This window comes from Dermochelys coriacea, chromosome 13, assembly GCF_009764565.3.
Source record: "Dermochelys coriacea isolate rDerCor1 chromosome 13, rDerCor1.pri.v4, whole genome shotgun sequence".
Lineage (NCBI taxonomy): Eukaryota > Metazoa > Chordata > Testudines > Dermochelyidae > Dermochelys > Dermochelys coriacea.
The window spans coordinates 4,331,874-4,355,142 of NC_050080.1; the positions used below are offsets into that span (position 1 = coordinate 4,331,874).

At 38.6% G+C, this 23,269-nt stretch overlaps 1 protein-coding gene across 15 annotated transcripts in view; it reads right to left on the reverse strand.

Moving 5' to 3' along the window:
• ZBTB46 (zinc finger and BTB domain containing 46) overlaps nucleotides 1–23,269 on the reverse strand; it is a 115,756-nt gene that overhangs the window by 64,622 nt on the left and 27,865 nt on the right. For 8 of the 15 annotated variants that reach the window (XM_043496287.1, XM_043496286.1, XM_043496284.1 and 5 more), the window contains 2 exons: nucleotides 16,323–17,290; nucleotides 3,563–3,583 (listed from right to left, as the gene is read on the reverse strand). In XM_043496287.1, the coding sequence (XP_043352222.1) occupies nucleotides 3,563–3,583; nucleotides 16,323–17,259 (958 nt within the window). In that variant the 5' untranslated portion in view covers nucleotides 17,260–17,290. The remainder of the gene's footprint in view (nucleotides 1–3,562; nucleotides 3,584–16,322; nucleotides 17,291–23,269) is intronic. The other 7 variants (XM_038369313.2, XM_038369312.2, XM_043496288.1 and 4 more) reach the window with 1 other exon arrangement.

Here is a 23,269-nt window from a genome sequence, read left to right on the forward strand (position 1 = left end):
AAATTTGAGCCCAAATGTTGCTTTTATAATTTAAAACATCCCAGATTACTCTGATACAACTCAACTTTTAACTAAATCAGTTTTAAATTCACTAATGTAGCAATATTCAAACTCTAGTGTTCAATTTTATATTTAACACTGGAACTTTAAAAAAAAAATATGGAGACTGATGGGTTGCAGCTTCATCCTGCTCCAGTAACATTGAGCATCATTGTTGAAGATACTTGTGTCTTGGACCAATTATCTTCTGTCCCCCTTCTCCACATCTGTGCAACAGCAGTGCTAAACAAAAACAGCATAGCTATATGGCAACCAAACAGTGGATCTACAAAAGAAAGTATGCAATCTACAGAATCTGTTAGAGGTGCAAAAAACTCAAAACACTATATTACAAATATTAAAAAATGCTAATAAAGCCTGTTCTCCATCTCGTTAGACACAAAGTCCTTTGACATTCAGTGGACAGATAATTGTATATCATTAAGGTCTACTTGATAAAATCTACAACAGAATGACTGAGGCTTTGGTTTCCTTTATGGTGTTCACACAAAATACAAAAGGATAGAGTATAGGACCTTTTCAAACAAAACTTGATAGGTCAGACATAGAACAAATAGTATAAACCTCTTTTGTTTGCTTATAGAGTAATTTTCTATAAATTAGCTATCAATCTCTTCCAAATTTTACTTGGTTCAATTTGATAAAATTATATTTTATAAACCTCCTCGTAAAAATTTATTTACATAAAAAACATATTATATAAACCTAGGAAAGTTCACTGAAACTTATGGGCCCACTCAAAAACCACCACTGCCACCATCTTGATGGTTAGAAATAGAGACCAAAAACAAAGGTCCAAAGGGTCCCATTGAGCTTAAATATATGCTTCAATAGCCCCTTTCATACAAGGATTTTGAAGAGCTTTACATCCATTAGGCCAATACTTAAAGTCAGTGACAACAGGATGGGAATTCACAGTTCCATTAACTGCAGAAACCTCATGGGGCCACTGGTACAAATAAGCCCTGGTCTACACTACAGAGCTAGGTCGACATAAGGCAACTTAACTGTGTAAGTGTCTACACTAAAATGTAGGTCCCATCAATGTAACTAGCCCACTACACCGACTTAATAACTCTACCTTCGTGAGAGAAGTAGCATAAAACTTAGGTCAATGAAGTTAGCTCAACACAGTGTCAGTAAGACACTGCGTTGCTTACATCAACTGTTGCTGCCTTTCTGAAGCTGTCCCACAATGCCCCTCACTAACAGATAAATGAGTGCAAGTGCTCCATGAAAGGATGCAAACCACTGACACAAGAAGCGTAGTGTGGACATGCAAAAGCGATTTAATTACTTCGGAGGTGATACTTCAACATAACTTAGGTCGACTTAATTTTTTAGCGTAGACTCTCTGTAGGACAGATAAGTAACGGATGAGAAGCTAGTACCTCTACAATTATAATGTTATGAACCAAAACACTACTATCTGTCTATGACATAACGAGACCTCAGCTGATGATGATGGCTTGCACACTACTGTGTATTTTGGTGGCTTGCTGGAAAATACATATTTTTGGGAGAATAAACATTTTGAATTCTTAAAGACTTTTACAATGGATACTTACCATTCAGCAAATTGGCAGTCTCCCCCACTCACTAATTTTTAAGTTAATCTAGATATATTCAGGAGAACTGATCCAGTTTATTTCTTCCAACTTACATCCAAGGAGCACAGACTCCTCTGTAATTGTCCTTGAATATTGAATATGAACCGCTGAACCCGTAAGTATTCCCGTTAAGTGCCCCTCTATCCTCAAATTTCTTTCCCCAGTGCAGACTCTAGACAACCTTTGTTCTCCATGTACCAATTAGACTACCAGTTCTGCAGTCAGATGCCCACCATTCACATTCTACAGGGAAGGTGTCCCTTTGGTGTCCCAATCACTGAACAGAGTGTTCTGCTGACTAAGGTTAACAATCCATATTATGAAGGGTTAGACGAAGTGCATTCCACTCAGATATATAGAAGACAGGAAGTCATATAAAGGAAATCATCTTTACACAAAGATCTCAAAATAACTTTCTTGGGGAAGAATTTCATATACAAGGCCTTACTTAATTTTCCATACTGCAGATCCCACAATATTAGGCTTCCACCACAATTTTGACTTTAATTAGCTTACTTTGCACAATTTTACATACATTTTGAGGTTTGCACACTTTTTTCCCTATTAGTACAGTAGAACCCCATTTATCTGACAGTGGCTGGGGCTCCCGTTGGGGCTGGGGCTATCAGCCCTGCGCACGGCCGGGGCTCCCGTCGTCAGCCCCTGGCACTAATGACTGTAATATAGTTGCAGCAAAAATGTCTGGTTACCCAAAAAAAAAAAATTAACAGGCATAACATAATACTTGAGTGTTTGTATTGTTTCAGCAATTTTTTCTTAAACAAAGATCTTCTCTAGCTTTTCCAAATTACCACAATTAATAAAGATCCATTATTACTTTTCCATGATTTTCCATGTCTTGTCCACACAGTTCATAGGATGGGGATCACTACACACATCACAGCAAGATTTTCAAAACAACATGCATGAAAACATCAGTGTGTTCTGTGATCACATACTTTTCTAATGTACTTTTTTACCCTGAAAACAATGTTTATGGTTGTACACATTTGTCTGTCTGTCTGTCTTCCAATGTCATGATTCCATATTTGTGATGGAAACTCCAACATTTTTCCTCATGTTGTGAATATCTACAGCTCAATAGGGCAGTCTGACGGATAACGGCCTGACAGGCTGAAAAACCTTAAAAAATGCATCAGAAGGTTGCATCATCATGTTTGGCTGACCTATGGATGGCAGAGGAAGTCCACAGATCTCAAAGACTATGAATACCCTTGATCACAGAAGGAGCTATGAAAATCTGAAACCCAGCCAGTGGTTTGTTAAAACTTGCCTTAGACAAGTCTGCTGAGACACACACATTAGCCTAAACAAAAGCATAGTAATTATACAAAATATATTGGAAAAGGGTACTTGGAAAATATTGTATGTTTGGAGATACAAACACTTTATTTCAAGTGGTTAAAATTTGGTAGCTGGGAGCCATTACATTTAAAACCAGACTGAAGACTTCAATGTGGAAGACAAATGTATAAAATGCTGAAAGTGGAAACCAATATGGCTCATTTGTAATGGTTCCCAGCTACCAAATGAATTTACATTTTAATGTCCCTACCATCTCATTGTTCTTTTCTGTACATAAACCTCCTGACCGTTTAGTTTAGCTCCATTGAGTCACACAGGACTCAAGCACTGCCTACAGTGTCTAGCTAGGCAAGGAAGTTTCTTTACCCATTACCTCACATGGTTTTCATTTTGCACGGGCAAAAAGCTGACAAATTAACTAGCAATAAATTGTCTGGTGATTGCTGCAATTTGGTTTATTTACCTCCTTTTCAGGCTCAGAACCAACATATTCCTCTTAGATAGCAGAACTTCTGCAGAGATTATTCAATTTTATTGTTAAATTTTAATACCATTGTCTCACTCACCAGATCTTTCCAAAGGCAGAGCTGAAAGAAAAGACACTGCCATTTAGAAAGAGGAAAAAGAGGGAAAGACATATTTTCATTGACAGAAGCAACATATGAAAGTGCCTCCATAAAGACTATACTAATTATGAGCCAACAAGAGAGTTCTTTTGTGCCAAATACATGGCAGATAGGCCCACCATTTGAGGAGTTGCAACATATGGCATCTGGGTTGCAGAAAATGAAATTAAAAAAAACTTTTTTTGGAAGCTCAGTGTCAGTTAGCTGTCCCTGATGTACAACTTAGCCTATACCAGGGGTTCTCAAACTGGGGGTCGGGAGGTTATTACATGGGGGGTCACGAGCTGTCAACTTCCACCCCAAACCCCACTTTGCCCCCAGCATTTAGAATGGTGTTTTATATATATAAAGAAGTGTTTTTAATTTATAAGGGGGGGGGGGGAAGGGTCACCCTCAAAGACTTACTATGTGAAAGGGGTCACCAGTAAAAAAGTTTGAGAGGCACTGGTCTATACCATCTAGGCTCTTATACCATAATCATCACCACCCATAATTAAGATTTTAACCATATGTCCTGTATTTCTATTTCATATAAAAATCTCTAGTAGGAAGATATAAGCCCTAGCTCAGCCAGTGGTTTGTTAAAACTTGCCTTAGACAAGTCTGCTGAGAGACACACATTAGCCTGAACAAAAGCATAATAAGTATACAAAATATATTGGAAAAGGGTACTTGGAAAATATTGTATGTTTGGAGACACAAACACTTTAAATAAAGTGGTTAAAATTTGAGGGGCTATAACTTTGTGCTTTAAGAGTACAATTCACATCAAAGGCACCTTTTTTGGTGGTAGTAGTAATGGAGCCAACCAGGCTGCTATAAAGACGGACAAGTTGGGAGGAAAATATGAACCATGATGGACAAAAGATTGAATGACTCTGGCAGACTGAAATGCCATTCCAGGCTGTAGGAGACAAAGATTTTGCCTACCACGCTATATACAGCATTTCAGTAATTTGTCACATATGCTCTGGTCTCACCTCCTGAGGATCTTTTTAGTATCCAACAGATGCATTATTTTCCTCCTTTAAAATCTGCACTTTTCTCTCTACAAGTTGCCAATAATTCTTATTTTAGACAACTTGACTAGGTTACGAGATGATGTTTGGGACAAGCACCAATAGGTGCCTCAAAATAAATTTCTAACCTTTGAGGAGGCAGGGACAGAAGTCTTGAGTAGCAACTTTAACACTACATCAAAAAAGGTTGCTTATTCTCTTACCTAACTTAAGCAAGAGGTTAGAAAAGGCATGTGGGGGCATTAGTATTTCTCATACTTCTGCAGTACAGTGCAAATTCTTTTACGCTGATCTGCAACTATTTAAGAAAAATAGTGGAAGCTTATTTATGATGGAGAGTACATGGAATAAGGTTAATTTTTCTCTTGTAAAACCTCACAATTTTGAAGTTTGTATCTTGCTCAAAAGGAAAAAAAAGTCCCTTAGCCATCTCTTCCAGGCAGACAATCTCTGGTTTATTTGCAAAAATTTCAGACATTTTGAAAAAATTATCTAAAATGGGATTTTTAATGCATATTACTATCTCTTCTTCTTTGCAGATACACTTCCTATATCCTAGGATGATGGATTAAGTTATTACAGAAGCGTTGCATACTGATTTGTGGGACTGTAATGGGATGTGGGACTACAGAAAAATTTAGTAGCAGAGTTGGAAAGAGGGAAAGCTGCTGGGAAGGATGGGCAAGTAACAGCTTGGAGAGATTTTGAAAGGCTAGTGCCTAGGCGTTTTTAGTAGAGCTGCTGTCATTGTGGAGGAGTGAGAATAGCTTGCAGGTAGGAGACTTCATATCTAGGAAGAGAGGAAATAATTAGCTGAAAAGGATTTCAGGTTGTTGGGTTTTTTTGTATTACAGTAGCTGTTAGGGTAAGTATACACTACAATCAGAAGTGTGACTGCACATGTGTGATGAAGCTATCTTGAACAACTATAGCAGCAGAGAAGCAGCAGCTGTAAATGCCTACTGGACCTTGGGCCGGTACATGTTCTGGCAAAGAACAGAGACCATCTGTTCTCATTGGTGGCAAAAAGGTCTATCACAGGAAGCTCCACTCGCTGAATACAAGCTTCAGAACACAAGTCCTTCTGGGATCACTCATGGTTGGCAGTTTACCTCAGCAAATAGTATTCTGCTAGATCATTGTTCCAGATAGGTCAACAGAAATGGGAGTTATCCTGTCATCATATACATCACTGGTCACAGACTCCCTAAGGCAGCAGTTCTCAAATTGTGGGTTGTGACCCCGAAGTAAGCTGTGGCCCCATTTTAATGGGGTCGACAGGGCTCGTGTTAGACTTAGTGATGCCTGAGGCCGAAGCCCAAGGGCTTCAGTCTGTGGCAGCAGAGCTCAGGTTCCACTCCTGACCTGCTTCTCCCTCACATCACATAGTAATTTTTGTTGTCAGAAGAGGGTCGCAGTGCAATGAAGTTTGAGAACCGCTGCAAGGGAAGAAAACCAAATGCTAAACCCCCACTTGGTCTTCCAATGTATACACAGGCTACCATTGGCCAAGGGCCCATCTGTGAAGGGAAAAATTGTGGCTTCCACCCCAGCAGAGGTAGATATTTGAGGGGTACACTCAGAAACCAGAAAGGAGAGAGAGATGCATCTATCTTTGTAACCATAACAGACCTGTCGGGATCTGAAGCCTTTGGCTATCAAGTCAATGTGTGATGGGAATCTTGACAACTTGTACAAAGATATTCTTAAAAAGAAAAGGAGTACTTGTGGCACCTTAGAGACTAACAAATTTATTAGAGCATAAGCTTTCGTGAGCTACAGCTCACTTCATCGGATGCATGAAGTGAGCTGTAGCTCACGAAAGCTTATGCTCTAATAAATTTGTTAGTCTCTAAGGTGCCACAAGTACTCCTTTTCTTTTTGCGAATACAGACTAACACGGCTGCTACTCTGAAACCAAAGATATTCTTGCAAGCCAAAAAATACTGAGACAATTTTGTGGACAAGGAACCTAAGCCGTGTATAAACAAGGCTGCTTTGTGTTATGACTGAGTATATTAATTTTCAGAGATATCATTCCTTCACAAGTCTAGTGTACTATCAAAGGTATCCAAGTTTTATTCTTTAGTTCAGCCAGACAACCCTTCACTCCAACCTCATGGAACAGAACCAAATACATTGTTCTGTTCACTCTCTTTCTACTCCAATAGCAATCTTAAAATATCTTCAAGTAGTGTTCAAGGTAATGTGCAAAATAAGAAAGCTAGTACAGTATTGCTCTTTCAATTATTAAAATCTTTAGGTAAATAAGTTTGACATCTGTATTCAACAGCAGTTTTGCACAGAAGTGCTACACTAATTTTTTTGTTAGCTTGATAATGAAACATATTCAAATGCTCTGAACAACATTTCATGGAATATTTCACAGTTATACATACCATCCCCCACAGAGACCAAACTGAACGCTTACTTCAGAACTAAGGTTGTCTTAGTTTACTAAATACTACCTTAGTGGCTTAAATGAATTAAAACTGATTTTTTTCTAGGGTTTCTCTTTTCAGCTTATGTGAAAATGGAAATAGTTTGATGACATTTTGACACTTTCGTTTGAACACACACCAAATTCTTGTACTGCTCTGGTAGCCTACCGGTACTTTCTCCTCCACTCTTTAAAGAAACATAGTTAAGTTGATGCTATATGCTTAGAGAGTTAAAATACTGTATGAAAATATTAGAGGATGAAGAGACTGCATGTTTTCTCTTGCTTTTATTCTTGTTCAATTTTACAAACACCCCTCCGCATCATTTAGCATTCTTGCTTTCTCTTCAAAATAGTAGAGCATGCAGCCAGCTGAATTCTCCACCAGGACTACAGACAATACTCCTCCAACAGTAGGCAGCTGGATTGTGTGGAGTTCTAGTCAAACTATGTGGCTGACCTTCCATGTCATTGGCAACAGGAAATGTTGCATAGCATAAAAGGGTTTTGACTGGAGAATGTTTGGGTTTCTCAGGTCCCAAAAATTTTAAGGCATTTTAATATTAATTAGATAATAAATGCACAACGTACATCTTGGAAATATGACTCAGTTGTGATGGTTGATGAATTTGGCCACAAAAGGTAGCTATATCCCTTTAAACCCCAATAAGATTAATATAACTAGAGCCTCTCATTCAAAATCTAGCTATTATGCGTGCTAGTTGCTGAAACTTGGTTATAAATTCCACAGACTCTGTATCTTGGAAAATGAATGTGTTCAATTTTGGTTTGAAAAATCATCATCTACTGCTACATGACATTGTTAATAGTTAAAAAACAAAACAAACACTCCAAGCTTTTGGGAGAAAGGATTCAAAAGATATGAGTGGGAGTGTTTCCCTAGAAATAAATTTCTTAACCAGAACTACTGTGATTGAGTTGACGTGTATTAGCAAAAACCGTTCATAAATTTCTCAAACAAAAAGAGTTTCAATTATATGAAAAAAGCAACACCTCTGTTTTGCAAGGCTAACAGCTCTTCCTGTGAAGATAACGGACCTCTGCGAGGCCAGCCTTTAATACCATCAAATCCTATAGTCCAGAGTCTGACTCTATTTAATCCTGGAAAAAGGAATATTCCTAACACTAATTGAACAGTCTAAAAAATAAACGAGACCTTGTCTGAAACTTCAGATGCTTCTTTTATATTCAGAATAATCCACCAAGAAGCAGCATTTTAATTCTTTACTAATGCTAAAGGGTTTATAACAAGAAGGTGAAAACTAAGCCAGCCAAATTCTTAAGCTAAATCTCTGTAAAAAAGCTTCTTGGTTAAACAATTGTACAAAAGTTGCAATGTGAAAATACATTTCTCAATTTACCTTTTAAAAGTTACGATTCTAGTAAACATTGTCAGAAAAGGCTTACTGTAAAGGAGCATACATCTTTCCTCAAGTCTCAATACCTTCTTAAAAGAACAGTGGAGTACTTTTTTTTCCAAGTAAATGACTTGCAGAAAAGAAACTAGAAGATTAACCAAGTGAAGATCTAGTAATCCTGTGACGGTGGTTGCTCCCATTACTTGGCAGATATGAATACAGTGTAGAGATGTCAGTAAACAAGAACATCCCATGAACCTTACCCCCTTTGCTCTACCTGGCTACAAGAATAACTAAATAGCATACATTTAACACAGAGCAGACAGTATAGTGCTTTTTTCCTCAAACTGAAAAAAGGAGGGGTGGATTGACAGGCATCTCATAGGAAAGCAACTGACAGGTAAGACAATTAAAGTATACTAAATTATGAGTAAAAAAACCCAGCATATCCCAGATATGAGGAAAGGGAAAGACAGACTGGCAAAACAATTTACACTAATCCAAATAGCAATGGGATAGGAACACAGAAAAAGCACTAAAGAAAAATGCAGATTAATCTACATCTGCATGAAAGACCCTTTCAGCCAAATAATGTGTCCACAGATGCCAGGAAACACATAAACTGGACCACACAGCTGCCTTAGCCTACTTCACCAAGCTAGAACCTTTTTCACATCCCCCCATACCACCAAAGATCTCAATGAGAGGGGATGCACAAACATTTTGTGCGATTAAGGCCATCCTTCAGAAACTGCAATTTATCTGATTCCATCACATTTTCAGCAGTCTAGAATCTCAATTTACTCCAGATTCTTTAACAAATCCTGCTTCTGCATTCCTTCCTGGAGAAAATGGATCCAGAATTCACAGCGAACAGTAAGAATGCCTTTCCCCATTTGCTATTTCTGTGGTATCCAAGTACCATGGTGCCTGTGGCCAATACAATATTATCAGAATCACTCCAAACGTTTGCCTTATTTATTTAACTAGCCTGCTGTATATAGTGGAATTCAAGAAAGCAAAGCAGTGTCTCTATTCACATCTGGGATAGGGAGTCAACAGATCTATGGATTATTCTCTTAGCCTTTCCACCAAGAATCTGAATATTTCTGGGTTTGAGGCTCCACTCCACAGCCTGTTTTGGTATGTAGGAGCTGTAGCTCACGAAAGCTTATGCTCTAATAAATTTGTTAGTCTCTAAGGTGCCACAGGTACTCCTTTTCTTTTTTCTGAAACCTGAAAAGTGCCTGTATGTTTCTCATTGAAGTAAGCACCATTACCCTAAAGGACTGGTAGCTCCTTTACAGTTCAGTTGTGTACACTAGCAAAGAATTTCAGAAAATAGCTTACTATATAATCAACTCCATAACAGCATCAAAGTTTTAATACATGAATTATTTCTGCAAAACACAGGAGCGGTTTCGGGTCTAGCACTGGTTACTTCAAGTCCTAAGAAGAAAAAAAATTACTTTCATTCTTTTCCTTTGTCAACCCAGCAACTCAAATACCCACCCCTCAAAAGTTACCAATAAATTGAGGGGACTTTGTGATAACAATGGAACCCTGTATCGTTCTCCTCCCCACTCCAAAATCCAGACATGATCATGCTTCTTCCTGTTTATATAGGGCCTAGAGAAAATTCTAGGGACAAACAAGTGCTCACACCACACAATTCCCAGAGCAAGGCATCAACACTTTCAGACTATAAACCTGTAATGGCCTTCAGGGAATCATCATTTTAGGCTGCCAGACCGTCTACTCTAACCCTTGGCCTGGCCGTATTCATAGATCATAGATATTAAGGTCAGAAGGGACCATTATGATCATCTAGTCTGACCTCCTGCACAACGCAGGCCACAGACTCTCACCCACCCACTCCTGCAATAAACCTCTCACCTATGTCTGAGCTACTGAAGTGCTCAAATCATGGTTTAAAGACTTCAAGGAGCAAAGAATCCTCCAGCAAGTGACCTGTGCCCCATGCTACAGAGGAAGGTGAAAAATCTCCAGGGCCTCTTCCAATCTGCCCTGGAGGAAAATTCCTTCCCGACCCCAAATATGGCGATCAGCTGAACCCTGAGCATACGGGCAAGATTCACCAGCCAGATACCCAGGAAAGAATTCTCTGTAGTAACTCGGATCCTACCCCATCTAACATCCCATCACAAGCCATACTATTCTAAAAGACAAGGAGTACTTGTGGCACCTTAGAGACTAACAAATTTATTAGAGCATAAGCTTTCGTGAGCTACAGCTCATCCGATGAAGTGAGCTGTAGCTCACGAAAGCTTATGCTCTAATAAATTTGTTAGTCTCTAAGGTGCCACAAGTACTCCTTTTCTTTTTGCGAATACAGACTAACACGGCTGCTACTCTGAAACCTATTCTAAAAGACCTGATTCCAGTACAATCAGATGTCTCAAGATATTTCTAGTCAGATTTCAACAGAATGAAGAGGAGACAGGGCCTCAAAAAAAAGTAAGTTTTAAATATTATTTTCTCCTAGGTATCCCAAACACACACATTACAATGGTAGATCAAGCACCAATTCCCTCAATATTGAGGCAGTACTTTTTCCCCTTTGGATATGGACTGAATGGATATGACCACTTCCAGATGAATGAACATGACAGAGAACCTTACATAAAAAGTTAGGGACAGTTTGAAAAGATTTTCATTAGGATGGAGGCTATTGAATTCACAGTGAGGGGGCTGGAATTAGTTAAAAGGTAAATGATAGCAAAACATGCTAAACATCACCTCTAACACTTTGCTTACATATGGCATGCATTTGCCATCATCTCTTGTTTTTACTTATTTAGCTGATAAGTTCTCCGGGGCTGGGGCCTATCTATTACAGGTTTATGAGGTGCTTAGCATATTTTTGGACACTAAATAAATAGGTAATTAAGAAGCTAAAGAAACCAAAAAAATATCAGTGATTAACTTAAGCTCAGCTTTGAAGCCTAGCAGCTTAGTAGATCTAGTAACTAGCAAGAGGGTTGCTTCCACCTGCTGGAGATGGGAAATATTAATTTGAGGCAGAAAGCCGTATTTTTCATAGGAAAAAGAGCTTCGTTGACCACTTCCCTCCACTCCTATCTCCACCCACTGGAATGGTGAAATGAACTCACATGAATAGCCTATTTAATTAGATTTCATTTCATCCAACGTACCTGCAGAGTTGCGCACAGGAAGGAAATTTGCAACTAGCAAACATCCTAAGTATCCCCCCGCTCCCCTGCTGGTAATAGCTCACCTTAAGTGATCACTCTCCTTACAGTGTGTATGGAACACCCATTGTTTCATGTTCTCTGTGTATATAAATCTCCCCACTGTATTTTCCACTGAATGCATCCGATGAAGTAAGCTGTAGCTCACGAAAGCTTATGCTCAAATAAATTTGTTAGTCTCTAAGGTGCCACAAGTCTTCCTTTTCTTTTTGTGGATACAGACTAACACGGCTACTACTCTGAAACTGAAGATTAAGTTGTAACCAGAAACAGAAAGCAAATACACAAGGTATGAAACAGAAAAACAGTGTCTCTCAATCGCTTAAAACACTTTTAGGGATTGATTCTGGCACTATGGTGGATCACACAGTGCTCTCGCAGAAGCGTGCCAAGCAGCATTCAATCCAAGCCCACTCTTGTGGCAAGCAACAGAGTCTTGTGGAGAGGAGCAACATCACTCTGCAACAGTAAAGGGAGGAGAATTCTGTTGCTGATCAGTTCTTGAGCTGGCTTAAGTGGGAATACCACTTTACAAAGTGGTACAAGTGGGCTGATCAGCCTTCAGATATCTCCCTTCTTCAGCAAGATTGCCTGTATTCAGGACCATAGTGTTCGTGGTGCAGCAGCCAGATCTCTGTAGGTCCCTATCTCTGCTGGCATCACCCCAGTGTGTTTATTTCTGGCATTTCACTCAATTTCAACAGTGAACAATAAATAACAGTATTTCTAATCTACTGGCATTACTGGACTGTTTAGTTTTTTTAAAAAAAGATTTACCTAAAGAAGTTCTAGTAATTAGGGTCTACATGTGTTTTAACTAGGACTGTCAGTTATTTGCAGTTCACTCATGCAATTAACTCAAAAAAATTAAACCTGATTAAAAAAATTAATCGTGACTAATTGCATTGTTAAACAATAGAATACCAACTAAAATTTACTAAATATTTCGGATGTTTTTCTACACTTTCAAATATATTGATTTCTATTACAACATAGAATACAAAGTGTACAGTGCTCACTTTATACTATTTTTTATTTCAAATATTTGCACTGTAAAAATGATAAAATAGTATTTTTCAATTCAGCTCATACAAGTACCATAGTGCAATCTCTTTATCGTGAAAGAGTAACTTACAAATGTAGATTTATTTTTTGTTACATAATTGCTCTCAAAAATACAACAATGTAAAACTTTAGAGCCTACAAGTCCACTCAGTCCTACTTCTTGTTCAGCCAATCGCTAAGAAAAACAAGTTTGTTTACATTTACGGGAGATACTGCTGTCTGCTTCTTATTTACAATGTCACCTGAAAGTGAGAACAGGTATCTGCATGGCACTTTTGCAGGCAGCGTTGCAAGGTATTTATATGCCAGATATACTAAACATTTGTATGCCTCTTCCTGCTTTGGCCACCATTCCAGAGGACATGCTTTCATGCTGATGACGCTCATTAAAAAAAAATGTGTTAATTAAATTTGTGACTGAACTCCTTGGGGGGAGAATTGTATGTCTTCTGTTCTGTTTTAACCACATTCTGCTATATATTTCATGTTGTAGCAGTCTTGGATGATGACCCAGCACATGTTCGTTTTAAGAACACTTTCAGAGCAGATTTGATAAAACGCAAAGAAGGTATCAATGTGAGATTTCTAAAGATAGCTACAGCACTCGACCCAAGATTTAAGATTCTGAAGTGCCTTCCAAAATCTGAGAGGAATAAGGTGTGGAATATGCTTTCAGAATTCTTAAAAGAACAACACTCAGATGCGAAAACTACAGGACCTGAACCACCAAAAAGAAAATCAACCTTCTGCTGGTGGCATCTGATTCATATTATGAAAATCAACATGCACGGGATCACTTCGCTTTGGATAGTTATCGAGCAGAACCTGTCATCAGCATGGACACATGTCCTCTGGAATGGTGGTTGAAGCATGAAGGGACATACGAATTTTTAGCGCATCTGGCACAAATATCTTGCGAGGCAGACTACAACCATGCCATGCAAATGCCAGTTCTTACTTTCAGGTGACATTGTAAACAAGGAGGCGGCAGCATAATCTCCTTCAAATTGTAACCAAAGTTGTTTGTTTAAGTGATTGGCTGAACAAGAAGTAGGACTGAGAGAACTTGTAGGATCTAAAGTTTTACATTGTTTTATTTTTGAATGCAGTTTTTTTTGTACATAATTCTACATTTGTAAGTTCAATTTTCATGATAAAGAGATTGAACTACAATACTTGTATTAAGTGAACTGAAAAATAATATTTATTTTGTTTCGCAGTGCATACAATTTGTAAAAAAAAATAAAGTGAGCACTGTACACTTTGTATTGTGTTGTAATCGAAATCAATATATTTGAAAATGTAGAAAACATTAAAAAATATTTAAATAAATGATATTCTATTATTGTTTAACAGCATGATTAATTGCAATTAATTTTTTTTAAATCGCTTGACAGCCCTAGTTTTAAACGCACAAAATGTAGATTTAAGGCCATTCTAAACTGTTTGATAGTGTCCCCTGAAGCAGATGTTCAAGGACTGCACTGAATCAATGGTGGAAGTTTCTTTTGGGTGGGTGTGGGGTGTTTTTATGACCATTTTCAGGTTAATACTGTTCAGTACCTTAATAATTAGGAACTCAGTGACACAGACCCTATTAATTCCAAGAGCAGAATCTCTTGTATTATGCCACTGAATATCTCTGACATGTTTTAAGAAACTATATTTTTAAAACAATCCTTGAACATATCCCTGCTATTAGTTTTGAAATTACATTTTTACAGCCATTCCAGTATACTTGTATTTTATTCTATAAACCAGTCCAAAAATGTCCACAGTGCGAATAATGACAGGTTTCAGAGTAGCAGCCATGTTAGTCTGTATTCGCAAAAAGAAAAGGAGTACTTGTGGCACCTTAGAGACTAACAAATGTATTAGAGCATAAGCTTTCGTGAGCTACAGTTGAAGTGAGCTGTAGCTCACGAAAGCTTATGCTCTAATACATTTGTTAGTCTCTAAGGTGCCACAAGTATTCCTTTTCTTTTAGTGTGAATAATATAATTGCTTTAGTGGTTTTTATGGGATGGTGTGCAAGCCAGAAATACTTATGCTTGAACAGCATCACAGTCACTTAACTGGGAAAAACAGGCTTTATTCAAGAATACCCTGAAGTTTGAGAACTATACATCCAAAATTCATGATAAGCCAATATCATTTGGCATTGTTGGTTTGAAATGAAAATTGTTTAGGTTTTTATCATTAACCAATAAGCATGATCAAAATTATATGCAAGCTTGTTGCTGCACGCAACAAAATAAATCCAAAAGTATTTCTAGACTGCTATCCATTCCATCTAATTTGACTTTCCATGACATTTAACATTCAAATTCCAGACCACAAATATTTCATTAATACTGCCCTTCAACTTCAAATAGGCTCAATTATGTAGAATTTTTTCCTAAAATTATAGTTCTGTTTCTTAGAAGATATATGAAAACATAATCGTATTTACTTTATACATTGCACCTCTCTCTCTCTCACACACACACACACACACACACACACACACACACACACACACACTCTCCCCCTTTCCTGGCTTTATGTACCAGCATGCAGTAACAGATTTTGTTAACAACTCATGACAGGCTGGGATTTCCAAAGAAGGTCAAGAGAGTTGAGCACCTTGTACTCATTGAAATTCAATTGCAGTTGGGCACTTAACATGCTCAGGCTCTTTTGAAAATCTCAGCCAAAACTTTGACAGGCAAATATTTATTCTTGAACCTAAATAATTGGTGGATAAAGTGAATGTAGCTGGACAATTTTCATATTATTTTAAAGATAAACACTGATGAAAATTCAAAGGAGTCGAAGAGCGTATTTGTCTCCCTTGCAATGCATTTAAACCTGCCCATCGGAAAGACTGCAGATATTCGTAATAAACCAATAGAGGGTCTAAACCATGAAACGACATGAGGACTTCCATTCTTAAAGCCACTAAACGCTTGGCTGACATTTGATTAAGGAGGAACATGGATTCTATGTTGTTCTTAATTGCCCCCTCTGTCAACACCATAGCTGTTCCTCCATTGAGGAGTGACCTAAGCAGGCCATATGAGTGAAACTGGTGCTCCTGTAGATACCAGAAGGCAGTGTTAGAAACAGTAGTCTCATTAAGATGCAGAGATTAGAGCACATGCAGTAGCAATTAAAAGACTCCTTACTCTATACAACCAGTGCTCCTCAACCCTGACCTGAAATGATTATTCTAGCAAATGGTCAAGTCCCATTTCAATCCTTTACCAACACTGCTAGTAAGAATGGCAGTTTTGGTGACAGACAATTGCACATCAAGGACCTGACTTACGCCACTCTTTTATTTGCAAATTAATACCTATGAGATGACTATGACTTGAGTTCTCTACTATCCAGGGATAAGTTTAGATAAATAACCTAAAAGATATAAGGTTCTATATTCCATTATCAATCCTCAGAAGTTCATAATATTTTTATTTCAGTGAATGACAAGTGTACTATAAGCAAAATACTGTCTATATTTGCATTACTACAGCTGCTCATTGCTGAAAATCAAAAGAAAAAAAAAACAAAACCAAACCTTACTTGGGTCACGACTGTTATACGGCCATCCTGAGGCAGATAAAAAAGATGGCACTGGAGAGCTTGCCCTGCTGTCAGTCTCTACTTGCTGTGTAATATGACGCACAGTTTCTTTATTTTTTCTATTCTTTCTGCGTCCAGTGGGTTGCCAGCCATCCCCTGCTCCTTGTTCTGAAAACGTGTTCTGTATTGCACCATCCTTGGCAGAACGCAATTCATTCCCTCCATAGTGAGATGGTGAAATTTGCTCCTCTTTGATACGCAAAGACCCATAGCCCATGTCACTGGACCAAAGAGACTGGGATGAAATGTCATCATGGCTATCTGTTTTTGGTTCCTGATCCTCTTTTCCATAACTGCTCCCTCCTTCATGACAGCTAGCAATGGCCGAATCTCCAGAAGAGTTCGCGGGACTTGTTCGTCGAGCTAACCACGGAGAAATACTCCTACCAGCCACCACTGCTGAAATCAAAGCATCTGTACTACTGCTGGAAGCAGTCCCAAGTTCATAATCAACAAGATCATCTGAGGCATCAGACTTTATACTTATGTCAAGAGCTGCCTTTATGAAATTGTGACAAGCTTGTACAATATCAGTCATCTGGAGATAGCTAGCAGCTGACATCACCTCAATGACATTTCTGCTCGTCAGTGCTAAGTGTGCAGAATACATGAAGTCAATGATGGCTTTAAAGCCTTGCGCCGTTACAATGTCTAAATGAGTGACTGTGGCCTGGTCAGATGTCTTCTGCACCTGGCAGTAAAGAGTCTTGAAGTAGCGGCTACTCCCGAGTAGGACATTTTTGTGAGCCTTAAAGATCTTCCCCTCCACTATAATGCAAACATCACAGAGGATGCCATGTTGTCTCTGCTCATTGAGCTCACGAAGCAGATGACGGTAATGGGAGGCAATCTCCATATCTTCCTTTCGGTTATTCATTTGGGAATCTTTGTTTCCTCGTCCACAGACTCTGGAGGGAGAAAGGAAAGTATTACCTCAAAATGCAAAACAAATGTAAAAATGTATTTTGTCAATAGCACTGGTGAAAGGAACTGAAACTGCACCACACTAAATGCTCTTGTCATCATAAAACAAAAATTATTGCCTAGCACAGATTGTGTGTTCCTTATGTGATTAATCTTATCTATAATGCTAGTATTCAAATAATTCACATTATTAAGAGAAATCAGAGTGGAAGTTCAACTCTCCAATATACAGGAACATCTCAGACATTTTACATGTACCACTGATTATACTTTAAATTAACACAGGATTATGGTGAAAAAGCTTGTCAATAAGGGCTTGTCCACACAGTGGGATAATGCACACTATGAGAGGTATGATTTCTAAAGTGCAGTAACATGTTTTGCATTAATTGTTGCATGAGTACCCTGCTAGTGTGCACTAAAGGTTCCCTAGTGTGCTTTAACATAGTACTGTTTCAAGCAGCACTAAGTCAGAGAACACAAGGGAATCTTTAGTGCACACCAGCAGTCAACATGGTCCAATTAATGAGCAACACATTAGTGTTGTAGACAAACTCTGTGTTACTGAAATGGTCCTGGTAAAATACCTGTCAGTTTTTATCATTTAAGACTTGATAATAAGAACTAGAGTTGAAACTATGTTAATGGATGCAAACCACTGAATAGTATCCTGAAGCAGTAGTATTTCCTTAGGGGGGGAAAAAAAAAACTAACTTATGTATAGCACGCTAAATACTCTAAATCCTCAAACAGTAAAAGTCAATTGAAACTAGCCATTTACTTTGTTATATTGTTGCTTTGGGGCTATAATGCTGTTACAGTGTCAGAGAAAAATCAGACAGATCTGAAACCACATTTCGGAAAATTTTAAATCCCCACTCAATCAAATAAAGTTTTAATGTATAAAGACCATGAAAAAAGAAAAGGAGTACTTGTGGCACCTTAGAGACTAACAAATGTATTAGAGCATAAGCTTTATGAAGTGAAGCTGTAGCTCACGAAAGCTTATGCTCTAATACATTTGTTAGTCTCTAAGGTGCCACAAGTACTCCTTTTCTTTTTGCAAATACAGACTAACACGGCTGCTACTCTGAAAAAAGACCATGAAGTTAATTTCACCTGAACTTTAACTCATTTTCTATTTATGATCAAAACATTTTTACAGGTTTCAGAGTAGAAGCCGTGTTAGTCTGCATCATTTTTAGTGTCATGATAAATTTATTTGCCAGGCATACTTTTTGAACTGAATGGATTTCATAGAGCTTAGGAATAGGTTTGCAGAGTTGGAAAATGAAGAAGGGGCTCAGCAGGTACTTGTTGAAGGTGGAAGGTTAAGGAAGAAGAGAAGAGAGGTTAGTCCTGGTAAAGAGAGCTTTAAACTAGGAATTAGGGGGAGATGGATGGGAGATGTCCAGGAAATCTCCACGCCAGATTTTAGCATTGAGAGGGAAGAAGACGAAGTAAGAAAGGATACAGCCGTGGGTAGGAGAATGTATACAAGGAGCGAGGGCGGTGTGGATACTAGTCTAATAGGTTATACTGGCTGTAGAAAGACTGTGCCTAATAGGGTACAAAATGTGAGCGAGGCCAAACAGCAAAAATTAAGATGTTTATACACCAATGCGAGGAGCCTAGGTAACAAAATGGAGGAACTACAGCTGCTGGTGCAGGAAGTGAAACCAGATATTATAGGGATAACAGAAACATGGTGGAATAGTAGTCATGACTGGACTACAGGTATTGAAGGGTATGTGCTGTTTAGGAAAGACAGAAACAAAGGTAAAGGGGGTGGAGTAGCATTGTATATCAATGATGAAGTAGGATGTAAAGAAATAAGAAGCGATGCAATGGATAAGACAGAGTCCATCTGGGCAAAAATTACATTGGGGAAGAAAACTAGTAAAGCCTCTCCTACGATAGTGCTTAGGGTGTGCTATAGACCTCCGGGATTAATTTGGATATGGATAGAGCCCTTTTTAATGTCTTTAATAAAGTAAATACTAATGGAAACTGCATGATCATGGGAGACTAACTTCCCAGATATAGACTGGAGGACCAGTGCTAGTAATAATAATAGGGCTCAGATTTTCCTAGATGCGATAGCTGATGGATTCCTTCATCAAGTAGTTGCTGAACCGACTAGAGGGGATGCCATTTTAGATTTAATTTTGGTGAGTAGCGAGGACCTCATAGAAGAAATGGTTGTAGGGGACAATCTTGGCTCAAGTGATCATGAGCTAATTCAGTTCAAACTAAATGGAAGGATTAACAAAAATAAATCTGCAACTAGAGTTTTTGATTTCAAAAGGGCTGACTTTCAAAAATTAAGGAAATTAGTTAGGGAAGTGGATTGGACTGAAGAACTTATGGATCTAAAGGTAGAGGAGGCCTGGGATTACTTTAAATCAAAGCTGCAGAAGCTATCGGAAGCCTGTATCCCAAGAAAGGGGGAAAAATTCATAGGAAGGAGTTGTAGACCAAGCTGGATGAGCAAGCATTTTAGAGAGGTGATTAAGAAGAAGCAGAAAGCATACAGGGAGTGGAAGATGGGAGGGATCAGCAAGGAAAGCTACCTAATTGAGGTCAGAACATGTAGGGGTAAAGTGAGACAGGCTAAAAGTCGAGTAGAGTTGGACCTTGCAAAGGAAATTAAAACCAATAGTAAAAGGTTCTATAGCCATATAAATAAGAAGAAAACTAAGAAAGAAGAAATGGGGCCGCTTAACACTGAGGATGGAGTGGAGGTTAAAGATAATCTAGGCACGGCCCAATATCTAAACAAATACTTTGCCTCAGTCTTTAATAAGGCTAAAGAGGATCTTAGGGATAATGGTAGCATGACAAATAGGAATGAGGATACAGAGGTAGATATTACCATATCTGAGGTAGAAGCGAAACAAACAGCTTAATGGGACTAAATCGGGGGGCCCAGATAATCTTCATCCAAGAATATTAAAGGAATTGGCACCTGAAATTGCAAGCCCATTAGCAAGAATTTTTAATGAATCTGTAAACTCAGGAGTAGTACCGAATGATTGGAGAATTGCTAATATAGTTCCTATTTTTAAGAAAGGAAAAAAAAGTGATCCGGGTAACTACAGGCCAGTTAGTTTGACATCTGTAGTATGTAAGGTCCTGGAAAAAATTTTGAAGGAGAAATTAGTTAAGGACATTGAAGTCAATGGTAAATGGGACAAAATACAACAGGGTTTTACAAAAGGTAGATTGTGCCAAACCAACCTAATCTCCTTTTTTGAAAAGGTAACAGATTTTTTAGATAAAGGAAATGCAGTGGATCTAATTTACCTAGATTTCAGTAAGGCATTTGATACCGTGCCACATGGGGAATTATTAGTTAAATTGGAGAAGATGGGGATCAATATGAACATCAAAAGGTGGATAAGGAATTGGTTAAAGGGGAGACTGCAACGGGTCCTACTGAAAGGCGAACTGTCAGGCTGGAGGGAGGTTACCAGTGGAGTTCCTCAGGGATCGGTTTTGGGACCAATCTTATTTAATCTTTTTATTACTGACCTTGGCACAAAAAGTGGCAGTGTGCTAATAAAGTTTGCAGATGATACAAAGCTGGGAGGTATTGCCAATTCGGAGAAGGATCGGGATATTATACAGGAGGATCTGGATGACCTTATAAACTGGAGTAATAGTAATAGGATGATATTCAATAGTGAGAAGTGTAAGGTTATGCATTTAGGGATTAATAACAAGAATTTTAGTTATAAGTTGGGGACGCATCAATTAGAAGTAACGGAAGAGGAGAAGGACCTTGGAGTATTGCTTGATCATAGGATGACTATGAGCTGCCAATGTGATATGGCTGTGAAAAAAGCTAATGCGGTTTTGGGATGCATCAGGAGAGGCATTTCCAATAGGGATAAGGAGGTTTTAGTACCGTTATACAAGGCACTGGTGAGACCTCACCTAGAATACTGTGTGCAGTTCTGGTCTCCCATGTTTAAAAAGGATGAATTCAAACTGGAGCAGGTACAGAGAAGGGCTACGAGGATGATCCGAGGAATGGAAAACTTGTCTTATGAAAGGAGACTTAAGGAGCTTGGCTTGTTTAGCCTAACTAAAAGAAGGTTGAGGGGAGATATGATTGCTCTCTATAAATATATCAGAGGGATAAATACAGGAGAGGGAGAGGAATTATTTCAGCTCAGCACCAATGTGGACACAAGAACAAATGGGTATAAACTGGCCACCAGGAAGTTTAGACTTGAAATTAGACGAAGGTTTTTAACCATCAGAGGAGTGAAGTTTTGGAATAGCCTTCCAGGGGAAGCAGTGGGGGCAAAAGATCTATTTGGTTTTAAGATTCTACTTGATAAGTTTATGGAGGAGATGGTATGACGGGATAATGGGACTTTGGTAAGTAATTGATCTTTAAATATTCAGGGTAAATAGGCCTAATCCCCTGAGATGGGATATTAGATGGATGGGATCTGAGTTACCCAGGAAAGAATTTTCTGTAGTATCTGGCTGGTGAATCTCGCCCATATGCTCAGGGTTTAGCTGATCGCCATATTTGGGGTCGGGAAGGAATTTTCCTCCAGGGCAGATTGGAGAGGCCCTGGAGGTTTTTCGCCTTCCTCTGTAGCATGGGGCATGGGTGACTTGAGGGAGGCTTCTCTGCTCCTTGAAGTCTTTAAACCATGATTTAAGGACTTCAATAGCTCAGACATGGGTGAGGTTTTTCATAGGAGTGGGTGGGTGAGATTCTGTGGCCTGTGCTGTGCAGGAGGTCGGACTAGATGATCAGAATGGTCCCTTCTGACCTTAGTATCTATGAATCTATGATTTGGTTTATTCTCTATATAATCACTCTTTTTTCAATCAAAGGCCCCTAAAACACTATTTGTTCACCAAATACTGTGGATGCATGCATCGTAAGGATTCTCTGACTCCCAAAACAGTATCTTTTGCATCAGACTTGAACTTTTAACCAACAATTCAGAAGACCAACAATTAAGAAGATTCCTGCCAAGACTGGATGACACTACTAGCGTTGCCAACATCAGTATATATTCCCTGACCATCTTTAAATTTAAATGTATAATTTATTTTAACGGCCAGCAGAAGCCTTCCCTCTTAAAGCTGCTAAATGTTCTAACTTGTTTCTTCTAAAGAAATTCATAAAACAAGATGTGTTAAGGTTAACGTTTTTTCCATAATGCAAGTAGGATCAAATTCACAAATGAAGTGATAAACTACTATTTAATTATTATTTTTTAAAATACTCCAATATCAGCATGAACATAGTCCATATATGGTTTCCATATAGCATTAAATAAATCACCTCTGTCTTAGAGTCTGACAGAATCTGAACCCAAAATCTTTAGGGAAAAAGGAGAGAGAGAAAGGAAGATCAATAGTTTGCTATAAGACCTCTCCATTTGAGGGACCTCTCTGATGACTTTCAACTTCAGAAGGTAAGCTACTGTTTCACACATTGCTCTGTCTGCAGAGGTTCCTTGAGGTCTGTAAGAAGGTAACTGTCTCCTCAGGAATGTGAGAATTCCATGGCATAGCATCTTCTTTGACCAGTGACACTTGAAAACAGTAGCCTCTTTCAAGGGAGGAGGAATCCTTGGACAGGTAGAACTGGTAGCCATGTGTTATTTTTGGTGTTTAAATTCCAGATGGAGTAAGCCGTAGATTTTCCTCCTTGGAAATATCTATCCTCTTCCTTGGGAGTAACCAGAAGCTCTTTTAAAGAAATACCAGGGAAAACAAAACCCATAAGAGGGCTAGCCTTTTTGGCGCAAATCAGAAGAGGCTGATGCTATGTACCTGCAGAATATCTGGATGACATCACTGCAGGTAGATTTCCAGGTTCAACAAGTAGTCCTCAGATATAGGTGTCCTGAAGATTGCACTGGAAGCCATTACCCATGCCACAAATCTTAGCCCACGTCTACACTACTGAGGTAAGTCAACCTAAG